Consider the following 20282-nt stretch of genomic DNA (forward strand, 5'->3'; position numbering starts at 1 on the left):
TGCTCTAATGCAAGAAAGGCTCAAGAATTAATTCTGAGTCAAATGGGTTTCAACCACACATTGCATAGTAAATGGAGAGATGATCAACGCTTCATAAAATAGATTTAAGGTTTGAAAGTACAGTAAAATTCACTATTTTATATTATTTTTAAGAAGCAGTGCCCTGCTACTTAAAAATCTTCTCTGCTTGCACTCAAGTTTGCATACTTTCCAACTCAGGTGTCTGCAGTAAATTTAGTACTGGGGATATGATAGTTAGAGACTCCTGAAAGGCTAAGGTTTCACAACATAACTGAACAAGGATGGAATAAAGAGATTCCAGCCATTCAAAGAGGCACCTTTTCAGCCATGAGAGAAGTTTACAACCACATTCACTCCTTGTCCAAGCTAGGAACAAAAAGAAGTATGAGGAAGGAAAAGTAGCTCAGCTATTCAGATTACAAAGCCCACCCTGACCCACCCTATTTTTGATGGTCTTGGTGTGGTAAATACACTCTGAAGGCAGGGAATATTTTCAGCTGCCTGTAAAAGGAATGTGAAACAAATCCAGCATTGAAAAATCTGATCTGGAATTACTTATTCTGTGCTGAGCTTTATCCAATTTTAAGTAGCTTATGAAGCCTTTCAGGTAAGTCATTCAGTAAAACTATTCATATTGCATTTGGTCCTACAGAGAACCTGAAGAAACTGTTCTCCAAACTCTAAAGAATGTCTAGGAGCTAGCCTCCTCTGTTTTTCAAGTGGAAGCATCTTCTTCTGAATGAAAAAAAAATTAAATATATGAGTAGACTTGGTCATCAGGAAACTCAGCAACAATAAATTCAGGTTCAAAGGAGAGAAAAGGAAAGAAAGTATTCACACAGAAGACTGCAAGAGCCCTGAGCAGCAAAAATCCCTAACAGAGATGCCTAACTAATGAAGGAACCAGAACCTGAAAAAGCCATTTACTATTTATATTGTACTTGAACTTTAGCAGCTCCAAACCAAATATTTATGCTGAAGGCAGAGGGGGGAATCACCTTCTCTCCTTGCCTGATAGTCACAAAAGCATTCTACAGATGCACCTTAAGTAAAGTAGGAACTAATTACATAAATAGCAAATCTGTAAACTCACACACATGTCTGCAGGTATTCTGGACTGTGTAAGCTGTTAAAAATAATTAGAAATATTTAACTGGATCCTTACTAAACCAAAACAGCATAATATTCCCCTCTTGCATGTCAGTATCAGACAGCAAGAATATGTTACAAAATAATTCAAACTTCTAAATACCTAACTTCATCCTCTGAAAATGTTGCATGTATATCCTAAGTAGGTTAAGAATACTCTGAGTTTAGAAAGAAGACAAAATTTCCACAGATGAAAGATGTCAGAAAAATTTAGCCTTTTTACTTTAATTAACATGACAAAAAAACCCCCACATCAATTCCTTAAAATTTCATCCACTTTCTGTGGAAAACAAGATTAAGTTGATGTTATTGAAACTGCATCCTAAATCCATCCCATCTGTGGCCATCATCTCATTTTTGGACACCTGATTCTTAATAAACCTTTTAAACTCTTTTAACTAATTTTGTAAATAGGTAGGATTTGCTTGTGCCTTCATTTGGCTTCAATTAAACCAAGTAACTTCCTAATATGGGATAAAGCTGTTCTAGAAGTGTGGTTACTGTAAAAAAATCAAGATACTAGGACACTGACATCCTTTAGAAGCACAGACTAGTGGCCCTGAGTATCCAGAGGAAAGCAAAGAACCTTGCTTTCAGGGGCAGTTTAGGAGCTACTAATGCAGAAAACTGTAAAAAACCCCCAAGTTTCCTAGTGAAGTACAGAAACCAGGAAGTCTCTCCACTGTAGACCAGGGTAGATGGATCACATTTGGGTGCCTGCAGATCTTAGTGGCAGTTCACCACATCATGAAACTGTGCTATTTTTACTGAGGTGTGCAGACAAGACTACAAGTATGGTATCTTATAAATATAATTCCAACCCTACCAATTCCACACCCTTGAGTGGGCTGAGACCCCAGTGCAACAGTGAAATAGCAGTATTTAACAGTATTTTTGTCCATTTTGCTGTAACATATAATTTTGTGCTGAACTAATCAACTAATCTCAGAAATCAGCACTTATAGATCAGTCAGTTGCAATCAATACTTGTATCTATAAATGTGCATATGTGGGACCATACATACTGCAGTGGTAGCTCCTCTGTCCCCATTAGAAGGTTTGAGTAGTTTATTCAGGGCTTGAATGAAGAAAGGAGGAGGATTGATTTACAAAAAAGCACATAGAGATGGTTCATTGCAGAAACAACAGCAATAAATTTAGAGATTTTTCAAAGCAATTATAAACCCCCGCTCAGCATCATTCAGGGCTCAGTTAACACACCCAGGGCCAGCAGCCACTGCTGGTTTTCCTTGTCCTGTTTGACTGCCTGGGAGCAAGTTCAGACAGTGATATGTGCTGCATTGTTCTGGTCACAGTGGAGCTCCACAGCTGCTACCACCAAAAGCCCACAGGTGACTTGATGGAAACACCAGATTTTTACCCCACCTGCAATAAAAAGGAGCATGAAACCTACACAAGATTGTACATGAAATGCATCATCTTAACTCTGGTTCTCTATATTTTCTCTCCCTCTGGCTCCTCAAACAATGAATACAATTGAGATTTTGGTACTAAAACATCTGTTCCTTTAAAATCGCATTGTAGTTGTTAATTGTAATTAAAAAGGGTGAGCCTTATCACTGTCAGCTGTTACCTAATGAGATGTTAACTTTTTTTCTTATGGGCTTAGTAGAACACTGTTCTTAAATTTACAGCCAGGAATCAGAGCTAAGCCAAACAGAAAGCAAATGTAGAATTAAAACTGAAAAAATGCAAAAAACTTTCCGAAAATGTTACTTTCCTAACTACCCTTTCTTCGATGAAAAGTTCTGAACATAATTAAAATTGCTCTCAGACTATACTCATGGGAACTCCTGTGTTTAAACCCATTTTCTTGTAATGTAAGTTGATATGTCAATTCCCTTTATACATGATTGAGTTATATCTTAGAAGAAATTAATTTTTGTGCTTGCATTCTGATCGCTGTATTGGTTAGAATCCTTGTCTTGATTTTCAGCATATGTCACTTCTACTCCCCTCATATGCTGACAAGGTCCTCCAAAGATAAACAGTTGTTTCCCTCTCATTAAAGTTTACCTTGCTGACATATTTACAGGAAGCAAACATATGCTCCCTCAATCTTTATTTTCATGGGATTAGCAAGTCAGCTTTTCCCGAATGACAGGTCCATGTTTCTGCATCTGTCATACTCTGAGGAATGTCCTTCTCAGAAGTTACCTTCTTGTAATACATTTCACTGGTATTGTTATCTTTTGACAACAATGTCAAGTTATGCTCCTTTTCCACTTACTAAACTCCTGCTACGCAGGAGGTTTTTGCTCTGTTACCTTTATCATCCTCATTAAAACCTGAGACAGAGATCTTACTTCATTTTGGGGCCATATAAAAATATTTTAACTTCTACCTCATCCATATTACTTGGTGGTAGCTTTTTTTTTCTGCTTTTTCTTAACAAGGCTGAAGAACATTTATAGGATTTCTATCCATTCTGAATTTTAAAATATATCTTCAGATATCAATAAAACTTTTATAGCTTTCTCAGGACCCACCTGAGAAAATCTACCTCCCTAAGATCCTTCTCACAATGAATTTCTCTACTTTAATCCATTATTTTCTATTAATTTTATTAAAGTATATACTTTGAAATTGAGAATTACAGATACAGAGTTCTGCTGATCATGCAACTAAACCTAGAATGAATCAATATCTGCCTCTCAGCCTAGGGTTCCTTTTGCTGAGCAGTTCTTTCATTGATTCCTTTTTATTTTTCAAAACAGCACAGCATCAATGCCTTCCAGTTTGGTGATAATGAAGTGAAGCAATGATGGCAGCAATCACACCGAGCTCTAACTCATGTATACAATATTCTTAGTATTTGCTCTCAGTTTTTCATCTGGGTAGCTGTAACACAAAATGCTACAAGATTTGAACTTCTTACAAGGTCGCAGGGCAGTTTGTAAGCAGGTTTCCAGCGTCACCCAGAAAGAACACTCACTCCTCTCTCCCAAAGTGACGTGGCTGCCTCCGTGGCAGCAGCACATCAGGGACTACCTCACCATTCTGCAACACTCTGTGTGTGTTTGCATTCACCACAACATCATAAAACACCACCTCAGAACAGCAAAGTGAAAGATACCTGTTCTTCCACCTTCCAGCATAAACCACAGCCAGTCTGAACCTCTGTTTCTTGAGCAGTCCTTAACCAAGCAGTTACCCACACAAATGCTGATATAGTGATGGAGATGTTTTTTGCATGTTAGGATGGATGAAGAGAGAACAGCAGCTGCTGCTCCCTTCTTCACACACTTTGTCTTGCTAAGTTAGCACTGCAATAAACACTTAATTCTCTCCTAACACACCTTGAGGGTCAGCCTCACTGCATTGCACTCCTGCAGAGGGTTCAGTTTCAGTGTTTCTCCCAGGTTACTGCAGCCTGATGTCTGATGCTGCATTTCACAGCAAACACAGACACCATCACTGTCGAATTTAATCTGTGGAGAAAAGAAAAGGTCAGAAAAAGTATGAATCAACAGAAACACACTTACCAAAAATGGTATTTACAGTTACAGTAATGACTACTAAATGCAAAATGAAATTCTCTGTGCAGAACCTTTGAAGCAGAATGTTTTCCAATGGCTAATATAAGCTATAAAAACAGGTAAAATACAGAAAGAGGATTCAGTGTCAAAAGTGCTACCTTTTATGCCTCTTTTTGAAAAAAATTTGCTTTACAGGGGCAGGTGAAACCAGAGTAACTCAACTGAATAAACATAAAATCATACCCAATGTGGGAAAACCAAAAATAACAGAAAGAGGTCAGAAAATAAGTGAAGGAGTCAAGATCACAAATCAGTCCTTTATTTCCCAAAGTAAAGATGGAAGCACAGTGGCTGGGTGGTGAGATCTGAATCACCCTGTTACTTTTTTTTATTTAAAAAACTCCAAAATTTCCAGACACAAAACCACAAAAAAAATCCTAATGCAAACACACATTTGCTATTTTTAAATCAAATTCTCTCTAGGATGTTGCCAATTTCCTGAACAAAAACAGGTACCAGCATTCCTTGTAGAATTACCTTGCACAGCCTCATACATAGAATAATTTCAACAGAATATTTACTTCTTAGACCACAAAGAATGTTTAAATTGTTCATGTGATCTTAAAAGTTATATGTTTAAATATATGTATTTTTAATGCTACCCCTATCAGGCTTGTGTAGCACTCTGTCCTTACATGCTGGTGACCTGGACAGCAGATGGAAGAGCAAAAATAAGAGGCAATTAAAAGATCCTAATAAGCTTGTCCAGATGAGGTACAGATGACTGAATGCTTGCTTACTGTGATGAAAGCATGCTCAGGGCAGGAGCTATCTCAGGGGACTTCAGCTCCTGAGACTCCAGATTGCCCTCTAGCCAGCACAATTTGTAAAATGCTTTAGAAAAAATTGGGTATGTAAATTACACCATTTCCCATATTCTCCAAGGCAACACAGGAAATAATTGTCTGTGGCAACTCACAGAAACTGGTCATACCTTACGCCAGAGACAAGGAAATAAAGAAAAAACATAGTTTGCTCACCTCTATGATAGTTGGGGGTTTTATTTCTCATTAGCATACAATTTCACTACAAAGCAGCTTGAACAATTTCAGACTAGTTTTTTTCCAATTCCTGTAATATTTCAATACTTTTTTTAAAAAAGGTGAAACAACTAAACAGTTTATGATCAGCTGACCTCAGCTCTTCAAGGCGATGCAAAATCAAAGCACTGTCTGTCACTGGGGAGGTCTTGCTCCCAAAACTCTCTGGAAATGGTTCAGGGGTTGAGAAATGCTGCTGAGGAATTTTGGAACTCACACTTTGAATTTAGAGCTGTGCCAAGGCCAGGGCCCAGAAGGCTACACCTGGCATACCAGTAAAGTATGCTGGTAAAAAGATTTTGCAATGAGGAAAATGGACTTCAGACAAAGCTTTCTACTGCAAGATTATCTATTCTGATTCTCGCTGCCCCAGTTTAATAAAGGACAGGCACTGACTGATGCCATGTATCTGGCATTGCTAATGTGAAATACAGATCCCAGGGCCACCTGTATCACATGTAATGAACAGGTGTCACAAAGATAAGGCTCAAAAGGCTGGGTCAAGATTCCCCATTTATGAGAGACTCTCAATTCATTCTGAAAGTTGTTCCATAACTTTGTACTGCCCAGTAGCTCTTCTTTTAACTTAATCCTTAAAATTAGTTAAAAGCTAATTTTTTATATGGCAGTTCTTGCAAAACACAGGGCCATCTTAAGAACCACAGCATATTCAAAACCACCCAAGATTCACTACCAGATTGGAGAATTTTTATCAGTTTGCCTTGTTGTGCACCTTTTCCTCCCATGTTTTGAGGTGGCCTCTTTGCTGAGCTGTGTCCCTGCAATGGGGAGCAGGACCAAAGGCTGTAGGTGCCACTGCATTGGTGAACTGCATTGGTCACTGCTTTTCAGCAGCTGACAGCACTCCTGAGCCTCCAGAACGCCCCTCCGTGCCCTGCTGCAGTCTCACACTTGTGCAGACAGGATCAAGAGTTCATACAGCTATTCTGTGACCTTAACAGTGCTAAAATTAACTTTTTTTTTTCATCTGGGAAGGAAGGAGGAGAAGTGGATTACTGTTAGCCCAAATCACATCTCAAAGGCCATTCACTGTGTGACTCCATAAACAGAGACAGTAGCACTGACAGTAAATCTGCATTGGTACAGGGAGAAGGGGTTGGGATCACTCCTTCCAGCTGCTGGGCTGGTGTTTGCCAGCCCCAGACACAATTACACCAGCAGTGCCCCCAAAACTGTCTGCGTTTCAATCTCTTTGTGGCTGGCAGAGCTCAAGAATAAAGCATCATTCACTTCATCCCCTGCACATCCCCCCACCATCCTGTGCATATTTGTGTCCCACTTCGTGACTCTTACTCATGCTAGTCAGTACCACAGCAGAGCTTGTGTGCTTTCATATTTGTGACAGTTGCACAGTACACCCTCGTACAAACCATTTTTAAGATTTCAAACATCAGCCAGAGCTGCCTATATGCATAAATTGTCTTGCAAGCTCATTTTGTTTTGTCAAAAAGCACTACTATTACTTCAAAAGTCATAAAACCCATTAAAACCTGACTTTCATACACCACAGAATCAAAAAAGGAAAGGACCTTCCAGATTCATTACAAATACATGCACACACTCTCACAGGTTCTATGTTTTTTTTAAAATCTGTATCAATTAATCAAATTCTGTCAATGCTGCTGGAAAGAAGCTTGTTTGTTTGTTTGGCTGCTACGTGCACACACCCTCTCCCCTAACAGGGCAAATCAGGAGTTAGTTAACACTGCTACTTTGCATTCTACCACCTCCTTAATACAAATGGAAGCCTTCCAGTACAAGTAGTAATAGATTTTACTTCTTCTGAATTAAATTTTAGGGGTTTTTATAGGAAACATTAAAAAGGGAAGGAAAAGTTTTAAAATGCAGTATGAGAGTTCCAAAGTTGATAAGAAGGCAGTGAAGTACAAGAAAGCTCCACTGGTGAACTCAGGGGAAGGAACTTCAGTCAGTTCTAGTACCTTATGCTGAGAGAAAGATGGGAGGATCCAGTAAGGATAAAGTTGCATTGTAGAGAAATATCAAGATTAAAAACTGACAGATTACTAAGAACAAAACAGAGCATATTCTTTTTCCTAGAATTTAAAAAATTGGTTTTTTGATATGCACAGACCTGAGTTTAACTCCAGTGCAAAATGGAATACAAATAAACCTCAGGTCTGGACCTGGGCTCTGCCATTCAGCTCTTTGTGAACCTGTACCTGCTTCACTTTTCCTTGCTTTGTCTATTCCAGCTAAAGATAATGCAGGGGAAAGAAGACTCTTCCTTTATGTGTTACTGCAACCACTGGCCAATTTCAGCTGTACAACCAAAAAAAAAAAAAAAAAAAAAAGCCTTTCAGTAGAGAGATTGACACTACCACTACTTTTCTGAATAATAATCACTTCTAAATTTAATTAAAACTACAGCATTTATTTTTAAATTAATAAGTGACTTACAAGACAGGTAAGCTCTATTAAAAAAATAGATAAAGAAATAAAACGTATTCTGTCTTGTGCAGTAATAGAACATAAATTAAAATATATTAATTGCTCTACCCATATTTTCAAAGGACAATTTTCAGAGAGCCATTATTTGTAAAAGAAATTCCTATACAGAAATGTCTCTCCTATACACATTAATGAACAACTTGAATGTGCAACTTCTCTGTGCTCATCCGACTCTCACTGATTTAAAGCAGTATCTTCAGGTTTTGGCTACAGGATCTGCAGCTAATTATGGGGAAAAAATCCCAATTAATTTTTGGTAACAAGGCGTTAAAGCTACTGCCCTTTTTCCCCCTCAGTGTTGTATGTTGCTAAGCTGCAGGATAAAGGGCACATGTACCAACTTCACAAATTACACATTCAAATTCTAACATATGGCAAGCACATTTCTCATATTCACACAAAAATACATATTATGGAATGTACAATAAATCCCCAGTGTTTAAAGCAAAACAAGACCACTGTGTCTCATTCTTTTTCTTCAAATAACAACACTACATGTGAAACCCTGCTGAATTTAAACTCCATAGTACAGTAGATACTGTTATCACTTCTAAAGCCATGCAATCACCATGAATGAGTTTGACAGAAAGACCAGAATTACAACACAATTTGTTTTTAATTTCACTTTTTTAGTATACTGTGCTTGGAAAATGACTGGTTCAGTTACATGGGATGTTAACTACATTTCAAACCACGTGTCTGCAAAGGCTGGATTTTGACTCCTAGAACTGCATCCCCAGAGAGTACATTTGTATCCTAGGAGGCAAGTAAAGGATTTAGACTTTATAATATACACCAGTCACATAGTGAAGGATTACACAGATCTACAGCACTAAAGAGAGCCATCTAAGGAATTAAAATTAAATATACACTTGGAACAAGCTGTTAAGAAACTGGGATTTTTCCTTTTTGAGTGAAAAAATGGTAATAAAGTAATTAAATATGCTCAGCATAATACATCACCACCTTCTGAGTCAAATCCTATGCTTAATCATAAAGCAGTGCTGTTCTCTACAGTGCATCCCTCCCAGAGGGTGGTCTAAGAGAACAGAACTCTAGAATTCCATATATATGAGCCCTGCAACATGGCAAGGCAATATGTTCATGTGCAAGTCCCCAGCTTGACTGGAATGGGATTTTGAGCAAGGAAAACCTAAAGAGCGAGGTCTGGGTAGAAGAAACTGTTGGGTTTTTGTTGGTGTTTTTTCTAAAACAGTTACAATATCATAAACAGCCACAATGAAATTAACTTGCCCTTAGAGAGTACAACACTGTGGCAAAGCTACATAGCATTTCATCATACTCTGGACATCCAAACTACATTTTAAACACTTATTATTTAAACTCAGACATTTCAGTCATGAGTTGATTTCTGCAGACATCTTCGCAAGCTGACATCAGAAAATATGCTGGAATTCAATGTGTATGTACTTTTTTCCTGAGACAAAAACACAAAGGCTTTAGGTAAATTGTACCTTATCACTTAGAGCATCCCACATCATGACAATCTGTATTGTTCTGTATTTTATTTAACACAAGTAACTTTAAGTTACTTTGGAAATGAAAAACAACTCAGGTTGGCAAACAAAATATTAGCATACACATACCAAAACATTCCTATTGTGAAATCCACTGCCTGGACAAGTATTGGATGGAAGGAATCCTGACCCTGCTGACATCAAATGGTAACCACCACACTGCTCTGATGTGGCCTGAATTCCACCTGTTCTGCTGAAGCATCATTTTTACCAGGACAGTAAAAAGTCAATCCTTATGATATTAAAAGTTACTTTTTGAGGTGGCAAAACATTAAATCCATTAGCACTTTAACTCACATTTTTCCCAAAATGTTTGTTCTAGGTTGTAACACATATAGATCGCTCTACTAAATACCTACTGTTTTAGAAATTAAAGGAATGTGTGTAAAACCCCAACAGATGAAAAACAGAATCCTTGCTCTTGGTAATAAACGTGTTTTCCATCACTCACCAACTGACATCCTTCCAGGGACTTCACCAGCTGAGCATTCTGACAGGAGAGGATGGACCCAGCCAAGTTCAGCATCACACACACTGCAGACAGCAGCATGAAAAAGGTTATCTGGAAAAAACACAAGCACCCTATTATTACTCACTTCAAGAGGCAAACAAGGAAAAAATATAATTTAGATGTTCAAGAACTTCCAGCCTGTCACACAATTACATGGATGGCAACATTTCATGTATTTTAAAGAGCATAGGGTACTTAATCTGACAGTATCCTTGGTCTTGCACTCTAAGTGAAAGCTAAATCAAAACTAGACATGGCTATTATATGTTTTCCTCCAGCCATTTCAAAATAATCCATTTATCTCCCACCTCTATCACGTACTCTGAAAAATTTAATGGGTTTTATTACCAAGCATTACTAAAAAGTAAGATTTGAAAAATGTTTTATTATAAACAGATGTAGTCTCAAAACAATTTAAGTCCTTTTGAGGGGGATATGGGAATCTCAAACAGGAAAAGTATTTGTGAATATCACATATCATGAGTGCCTACAAGGTGGGAGAAAAAGAATGAATAAAATTCCGGGTATATATAAATACCTGGTTTTTAAACAACAATTACAATTTAAGCAGCATCCTCCATATCAGCTACTCATGGTGTTAATTACTCCTTTTTTCTCATCTCAGAATATGTCAAAACAAGCATTAACCTGATTCCATCAGTTTAATTATTGTTTTATTGCTTTAAATGTACAAAAACCTGGTGCAGTCAGGGCAGACAAATCTCAACATATAGGGAACAGCACAAGCAGTAAGAGGCTGAGAACAAATGTGTGCCTGATGTGTGGCCACCTTAAATATTCAGTGCTGACATTGCCATAACTCAACAGGAGCATGAGTGTATTATATGAAATTAGTAAGAAATTCTCTTGCATCTCTTTTCCATGTGCATGCTCACAGCTTACAGCCCCTGACTGTTCTCACAAGATGTTATCTTTTGTCAGTGCATGTGCTAGGCATATTTTTGACAACCTTAAATCCAAAATGGCTGTACATTTTTTTTCTAGTGCTTTTGGACAAAACCCCACAACTCCACAGTATTAACCAAAGGACAGAAGCTGTGTTACAAACATTAGTTGCCATCTTCAGATTCTTCCAAGCATCACGGCTGACAACAAGGGCTGTAACATACACCAGGTTTATCTATTTTTTGCAGTACTTGCTCCATATCAGCATTCATTAATGAAGAAACCTCTATTGGTGTTTCCAAGGTAACCTCTTCCTCTTGTCACTGGCAAAGACAAGTGGGACATGAAACAGGCTCTTAGAATTCCTGTTCATCTCGGTGGGTCTAAGTCTCACATTCCATTTAGGAGCTGCATTTCCAAGTGGCAGCCACCACATGAGATCAAATACTGAGGTTCTCTGTCACACTTGTCTTCCCAATTTTGCTGTTGTACGCCTCACTTCTTAATGTGCCAGGCAAGGAACTACCTAATCTGGACATGGAGCTAAAGGGGGAGATTCATGTCCTCTGCAAGTCGTTTGAAACTACCTTGCCTCTTGCAGAGCACAAAGATCCTAATAAAAGGAACTGAAAAATTTCCAATCTCTTTCCTTAATGCTTCTCAGCTAAATACAGAAAAAAAGCCTTCTACTGATGGAGTGGGACACATCTGGTACTCTGTTATCACAACTTCAGAGGTAAAGTTTGCCACCATGCTGGAAGCCACAACAGAGAGAAGGAGGCACAAAAGTACCAATTACCACATTTACAGACATTAAAAAACATGTTCAGTGTGCTTCATTTTTTTATCACAAATGTCTTTTCTAACACTGGCACAGGTGCAGCAGTAAAAATAAACACATCTGCAACCCTTTGAAAGAGTGGCCATTGTGGATTTTGATGGAGACCCAACATTAGGCTACGAAACACTGTAGATTAAGTTAGATATACATTATTTACAAAGTCAAGGATGGCTAATTTCCAAGCTAAAATTTTCCTCAGAAAGAGAGTTACCAAACAATATATTTGGTCTGAGAGCTCAGTGTGACATACTGAAGAAGGAAAGAGTACTAAACACAGTCAACCCAATGATCAAGGGCAGAAACTTACACTGAAGTGAATACAGAATGCTCAGATATTGAAGGCTATGACATCTAAATGCTGATTTAAAATACAGCATTATGTTCTTCACCTTTCTAGTTACAACATATAAACAAGACAACATATTCCTAGAAATCAGCAAGAAGCATTAATGCCACACAGCTCCAAAAGTCACCAAGAACTAATACATGAACAAAAAGCAAAGCCCATGGATTTATTATGACTTGCTGGTAGCAGAACTAATTGGAGAAGTCAATGCTTATATTTTATACAAAGGACTCTGTGGAAGAAATGTTAATAGGACTTCCTATGTAAATGTTACCATGGTCCTAAACAAATTCTACAAAACTAAACTGTTTGGATGCAATGATTTAAAATTATATAACAACTCACTATGTGGGATGTCATCTTGCACATGGACCCACACAAGGCTCCCCTTTTTACTCCATTTCTGGGATCAACCTCAAGTATGAATATGCAGAGCGTATCAAGAGTGAGTCTGCATCTTTGCAGTCCCAACAGACCACACCACACACATCTGCACAGAATGAAAATATCAGCACCCTCCATGCCTTGCAAGGGAGAGGCCAGAAAAAGTGCCCTTCCATACTGAAAGAAAAGAAATCAAAAAAACTTAAGCACTAACAGGTTATATTATCTTTCCATTATAAAGGAAGTTGCTTGTAGTTCTGTCTTGAGTATAACTTGACCTTTTAGAAAATGACTAGTATTCTCAGATTATTTGTGAACATTTTTTCCTTCCACATTTCTTAAATGTAGATACAACTATACACCTGCCTTCAGAATGTCCCAAAGCAAATCATCTTAATTTTATGGATACCACCAAAAAAATCAAAGGGATTTACAGAAGCTGATATATTCTCTGCCCTCTGTTCTTTTTCATCACTTTCAATTTTGCCTCTTAATATTTCTCTTTTCTTCGCAACTGGCCTCAAGTAATTTATTCTCTTTTGTTTTTTCCATAAGCTTTAGACTTCCTTTCATCTTTTTTTCCCAAAGGCACTGTTGAAACTGTATCACCTGAAAACCCAAAAACTTTAATCCTTGAGATAGCTGGCACAAAGCACCTTCTTGCCCTTACTGTGTCTTTCACAATTTGTTCTTGAATTGATAGGAGGCAAAAAGGGGAAAAACAAAACCACCAACTTTAGCACGCACTGCAGTTTGTGACCTGCAACATAAGACATTAACAATTTAGATTTTCTGTCCATATACAGCTTTCTACCAAAAAATGCGGTGAGAGCAGCTCTGAGGAGGAGGACTTGGGGGTGTTGGTGGGTGAGAAGCACAGCACGACCTGACAATGTGTGTTTGCAGCCCAGAAAGCCAACTCTGTCCTGGGCTGCACCCCGAGCAGCGTGGCCAGGAGCTGAGGGAGGATCCCCCATCCCTGGAAGTTGTCAAGGCCAGGCTGGATGGAACTCTGAGCAATCTGGTCTAGGGGAAGCTGTCCCTGCCCATGGCAGGGGGTGGAACAAGGTGACCTCTCTCCCAACACAACCCAACCCATTCTATGAGTCTATGACTTTCACAAATTTATATTAAACCCTGTTTTGCCAATACTTTTGATGGGGATTCTTTAAGTGACCCAAACCACCCACTCACTACTGCATACATACACACCAAGAGCACAGTAAAAAGGAGCAGCACACATTACATTTTGAAGAAATACTTGCTACTACAAGCAGGAAGAAGTTTCTACACGCAAAATAATTAAAGTCCTCCAAAAGAGATGTAAATATTGCATCACATGAAACCTTATTTCTAAAAGCAACATTTTATTTCATTCCTCACACTTTCATTTTGGAGATATATATGAAACAGGATTGCTTCTTCATTGCTGGCATTTCAATCACTGCTTCCCCTGGTGGTTTGCAGTGGTTTGATAGTCAAGACATGAACACTGAGACAAAATGTTACCCTCTGTGCTGATGAAGCATATTACTCAACTCCCCTGTGCAGGGTACTTTGAATAAAACCTTGCGTTGCAATGACAGGCTGCCTTCTGTAAATCTGCCAATCCTCTGCACCTGTAATACTGTGCCTGCTTGTATTTCCTGTTAATTCCTGTCCTGCAGGTCAGAAAATCTCCTTGAATGAACTTTGGTTGACACTGAAATCATTTGCAGAAAGCAATTTTTTTGAGACACTGTAGTTTGATATGAGGTACTACAGGTTTCTTTCCAATCACTTTAAATATGTGTGGGTATATTCAATGAGATTTAAAATACATTCCTTTTAACACACACATTTCTTATTTGTGAAACAGCAAGAATAGCCAGAGGTAAATACGCTTGTCTCTATAAACCACTGTATAAGTAGATTAAAAACTTGCCCCAAGGTATTTTGCTCACAGAACTTTGTCTTACATGAACTGCAGACAGTAACATTGTTATTTGTGCTGCAGAATTTATAGTTTCCCTGACAGAGGTCTAGAAGGTTAAACACCAGAAGCAAACCTGAAAATTTATCACCACCAAGAGCTATGAAGCAGTGAGATCAGCAACAGTGCCAGGACTAATGCAAGATTATCTGGGGTACAGCCAGAAGCCACCTGTTGGACCAGCCAGATGCTGAATGCTCATTATATATTATAGGTTTAAATACATAAAACATATTATTTTTAAATGAGCCCATTTTAAACCCTTACTAAACAGAAATGGCACTCAAATCAACACTCTTGACTCATGGTTTGCAAGTGTACAAGAAACAACAAAATTTATCTTCCCATTATTTGCCTCATAATAGATTTCTTTCTCATGATTTCTCAATGCTTGCCAAGAAGAGACAGGATGAAAAGTGTTGGCATTTCAGATCTGTTTAATTCAGTATTCCCTATTTTTTGCCTAAATGAAAATAAAGCTTTGAACAAAAATATTTTCTCTAAGTCTAAAGCAACATTCTACATTAAATAGACAGAAATATTTCCTGTAGTGTGGCACAGCATCAGGCTAGAGATTTTAATGCTTTTATATTAGGAACCATAAATTATATCCTGTTTTATTTTAAATAATATCAGCCTGTTCAATTCCTGTCATTATTCAATTAAATTACTTATTCTCCAGATTAAATTCCTTTTGACTCCAGTGAGGCTATTTAACTTTGTAAAGGAAAGCTGAAATCTCAGTATAAATATTTAAATCCATGCAACTATTTCTAATTTCAAAGCTAAATAGTTCAGATGAAAACTTCTGAACTCGAATTTGGTGTATGGGATTTTATTGACTCTCCTATGGCCCTATTAACTTGCTTTCATTCCGATAGATCTTGGAATGTAATTAATTTCTTATTTGTTGCTTGTTTGTATCTTCATTTCTATATTTTTATTAAAATATTCTGTGGGAAATTCTAACTTCAAATATGATTTTATTTAAGATTATAAACAATGCTACTGGTTTCAATTTACAAGAAAAAATGATGCCTCCCTGTGACTGTATTTTGTTTACTGCCAGAGTAGCAATCAGCTTCCAGCAAGAGTAAGCATGCTGTAGCTTTGGGGAATTATGTCAATTTTGGTAACAGCCCCGTGGGCAACAGAGAGGGGCACTGGGTGTTTGCAGCAGAATTTGCATCACACAAAATAATACCTATTTAGAGACCAGAAGGAGCAGTTTGGTTTCCTCCCGTTTCACTTTGCAGCAAACAACCACAACATCAATAAAGCGAGGGGTTTGTAGCTGCTGCCAAGGCTTTCCAAGAACCCTGGAATCCAAAATGCAGCCTTGGCTCTGTGCACAGGAGCAGAGTGACAGACAAATGCAAAGATGCATTTATATCAAAACAAGTCTCCTAGCATCTCATAATAAAAGATATTCAATACCTCCAAGAAATTCCCTGTCAGTTGAAGCAATGGGCATACAGATAATTTCCTCAAGTGGGATCAGATTAAAAGACAAAGTGAGTGCAGCACTGTCACTTTCTACACACAGCAATAGATGTTTGTTGTTTGTGTAATGCTCTGTTACAGCTCCAGCAATTACACTATTTATTGTAGCATTTTTTAGGAAACTGTAAGAGAGGGCCTGATTTAGTAATAAAGACATTGTGCTCTCAGCTCAGAAACATTAACCAGAAATTTGTCAAAAGTAGATATTTCAGCATCTACTAATTTTCTGCTCTTTCTCTTCCAGTTAACTCTTTTAGCATCTGCACTTTTATGAAACACAGAATATTCTGAGTTGGAAGGGACCCAAAAGGACCATCAAGTGGCCTTCAGACTACTGCCATATAAAAGAGAAACAAGAGGAGCTATAACCTTTTTTTTTTCCAGATAAAATTCAAGCTATCTCTTGAAGTATTCCAATAATGTGACACACTTCTAACAGTGATTGTAACAAAAATAGTTTGCAGGTAATTAGTTTCAGAGCAGAGAACAAGTTTAGTTTAGGTTTTGTGTAATAATCTATTAGAAGGACAATGGGGAGTTGCCAGCTAATATGCTAAAGAGGCTAATTTGAAGTTTGCTACATGAAAATAAGCAATCAAAAGAATCCTTCAATGATCTGTAGCTAATAGTGCAACAATATAACCTTGTCATAATAATTTATTATTATAAATTATATCACATAATCATATAATTTTTACTGTATGTGCAGTCAAAATAAGTCATTTGGACAATTTTCTTTTAATAGTAGCTGTATTGTCTAATTTTTATCACTGGCATGTACATTTATGCACCACTTCTCCCCTAAATAAAAAATCCATGCACATAAAACTTAAAGTGTTATTTTGAAGGGAAAAGAAATCCAAACAGCATTAACCTATATTAATGCTACTCAAAATGTTGTCAATTTGAAACGTTTCAAAAACAACTGTTTCAGCTGTACTGTCAGGTGGAAAAAGAGGAGTTGATAAACAGTGTGATAATAAGAACTTCAAATATAACGCTTTCTGAATAGAATTTTGACCACATAAGCCAGATCTAAATTTTGCAACTACCTCAGGCATATTAGTTTAATTTTTCCTTCCAACATACACTCAAAGGAAGTAAAAACTGAAACTTTTTAAAAATTAACAAATAAGACACTGTGTCCCAAAAATATTCCATAACAACAGCAGAACAGGAAAAGAAAGCTGATGTTTAGGGTCTTTAGACATTTAGGATGCTAGAAATTAATTAGCTAAATTAGCTTTGTATAAAACAATATATATTTAAACAAAACAGATAAATCAGTAAATAAAAATGAATACATTTTCTTCAACAATGTGAGTAGTCTAATAAGTTTTAAGAAAATCTACAAAAGACTGAATTTCTGCTTCCATAGCAGCTGCCGAGTGGGTTCATGCACCTAAACAATACATTGCTTTTTGCAAGTGTCACATTGCAGGAAGGATTCACCTCCATGCACGTGTCAGTGAAACGCTATTCCAAATAAATTAACCTTCCACAACATCTGTAGCAGGATTCCCTGAGGAAATAAAGGCTCGTGTTGTCCTGCTGACAAGGACAGGCATCAAAAGCTCTGCGAGCAGCCCTTCCTGGCAGAAGCGTAATGAGACAGAAGCAGGATGTAAAGGTCACACACACAGATATTTTGCATCTGTCTTTCCCAACATATTAATAGCAATTAACTACTCACTTGCAATTATTCTCATTAATTAACAACTGCGTGGTCTCTCTGAGCCCAGGCACACCAGAACTCTGACTTTCATCCCTGAGGAGGAAAATTCTGCCAGGTGAGCAGGGTCAGGAGCCACAAGTGCTGACCTCCATCAAGAGCACATGAGCATTTCCAGTATCAGTTCAGTATCAGGCAAGGCTTCAATGTGGGCAGCAGTTCTTTCCAATTCCATTGTAATGTAAACTCACTATAGTTTTGGCCATTTCAAGAAAAATTGCACACACATCTCTAAAGAAGACTCACATGAATAATTTGATGGAGATCCATCAGTAAATGAACTTTAAGATTTCAAAGACCTTTCTTCATATATCTGAAGTAGAACTTAGTCCATAATGCTGTTGCAGGTTTTATAGTATTTGTAGTAAGGAAACTCAAACACTCAATCACACACATGTCTAGTTCAGGATCTAAACTGTGATTTACCTGGCAAACAAATCCCACTGAAATCAAAGTATTTTTCTTCAACAAGCACAGGATAATTAGATTCCCTTTGGGTAACAGTTTCCTTCCAGCTGTCACACAAATAAAACTAAAATCACGTGAGTTTTGATTGAGTATGTCAGCACAAAGAGTGAGGTATCTGTTCCCAACTCCATCACACCTCAAAATACTTTATATTAGTTCATACAAATATTTATTCTACTTTTAGAAACATTTCAAATGCAGCTCAGCTTGTCTCGAATAAATTTTTGAAGCTGGTGTTTCCTCACCATTTGAAAACAAAATTCCAAGTTTAACAAATAGCTCCCATGTTGCCCAACTAGCCAGCCCCAGGGATACGTGACACGAGATTCATTTACCAAGGAGGAAGAAGAAATGCTGAAGCAAACCAGACTCTCACCAAGAAAGAGTTGAAGAATTAGACTGTGCAAAGGCTGCCAAGAACTCCAGGAGCAGATGGGATGCAGCCTGCATTTCTAAAAGGAGGAGCAGATGAGATGAAAGAACCATCAGCAGATATATTTAGAAAGCGTGTGAGAACAAGGGAATTAGTGATGGGCTGAAGAGAGGTGAATGTAGCACCCACAGCACACTCTTCATTGCAAGCAGCAGCAGCACTGGGACTGGAGCTGTGACAGTTCCCTAGGGCAGGAATGTGCCAGCAGGAGCTGCTGCCATGGCAACAGGATGCGATGGCAGCAGATGGGGAGGAGCAGGGGCTGGTTTAGGGTAGTTATGAAGTGCTTCTTCAGGAAGGGGAAGTGTTATGCCCCAGCAGGGTTTGTCTGCCCTGCAGGAAAAGCTGCTTGTGGTCTTTTTAAACTCTGCCTCTACTGGGGATAACTAACTAGCACATGGATGCTCAGCAGAGGAGTCTGGATTCTCACATGAGTGGCAATTGGTGGCAGCTGGGCTCAGGAACAAGCAGCCTTGGCCAAAAGGGCATCAGAGAGATGCAGACAGAGACCTAGGCAAGAGGGAGGTTTAAGAAGTGTTAAGATGTAAAAGAGGGCGTAGCATGTTCATTCTAAAGAGCTGCTTCACCCTGTGGCATCTTTTCTCCACCACTGCAAAGATTTCCCTGATTCATTTCTTCTGTTTCCATCTCAAGTGTGTTTCTTACTCACCCAGTTCACAACTTTACTGGGCCGTTCTCCATTTTTTCCCCTCTTCCTCTTCTGTCAGTCTATCCTAATGAAATAGCCCTGGGGCTAGGTTTTTCTGGCAGATGTTTCATGATATTAAAGAAGACAGAAGGGAATCACCAGTCTAAGTTAAAAAAAATCAATAGGCAGTGCACATAATATAATGGATATATTAACTTTCCTGAAAAAAAAAAAAAACATAATAAGAATAATAAGAGTAATATGAATAACATGAGTAATAAGAGTTTACACAAATTCAAATTACAAATTTTGAAGACCACACTTTTCAGACACCCTACTCAATCCAACAACAGACATTATTTTGTGGCCTAAAACAACAGTTTGTACATTGGGAAAAGACCTCTCAGGGCATCAGTTTGAAACAAATTTAAAAGAGAAGCAGCTTCAATGAAACATAAATATATTTTAAATCTACTTTCAAACTGATGTAACCTGGAATACAGTTATCCCTAAATACACTGACCTCACTTCCAGATCCTGTCTCACAGATATTTAGCACAACACATGCTGTAGCAGTGTGCAGGGACAGATGATGCAGTTTGTGACCAGAGCAGTGAAGCCACCTTAGAGCTTTATACAACTAACCCTCAGGGAAGGGAGGACAGGAAGGCAAGAGGCAAAGAACACTTAACTTTGTCCCAAGTATAGGAAAATACTATTTACAGCCTACACTTTTGTC

The 20282-nt window shown here is 38.0% G+C and overlaps 1 protein-coding gene across 1 annotated transcript in view; it reads right to left on the bottom strand.

Annotated features, from left to right (window-relative positions):
* FAM189A1 (family with sequence similarity 189 member A1) overlaps positions 1 to 20282 on the bottom strand; it is an 87647-nt gene that overhangs the window by 27330 nt on the left and 40035 nt on the right. The window contains exons 3-4 of the mRNA XM_041418757.1: positions 10250 to 10360; positions 4491 to 4622 (exon numbers count right to left, since the gene is read on the bottom strand). Coding sequence (XP_041274691.1) covers positions 4491 to 4622; positions 10250 to 10360 — 243 coding nt within the window. The remainder of the gene's footprint in view (positions 1 to 4490; positions 4623 to 10249; positions 10361 to 20282) is intronic.

This window comes from Onychostruthus taczanowskii, unplaced genomic scaffold (genome assembly GCF_017590055.1).
Source record: "Onychostruthus taczanowskii isolate IOZ18803 unplaced genomic scaffold, ASM1759005v1 scaffold6, whole genome shotgun sequence".
Lineage (NCBI taxonomy): Eukaryota > Metazoa > Chordata > Aves > Passeriformes > Passeridae > Onychostruthus > Onychostruthus taczanowskii.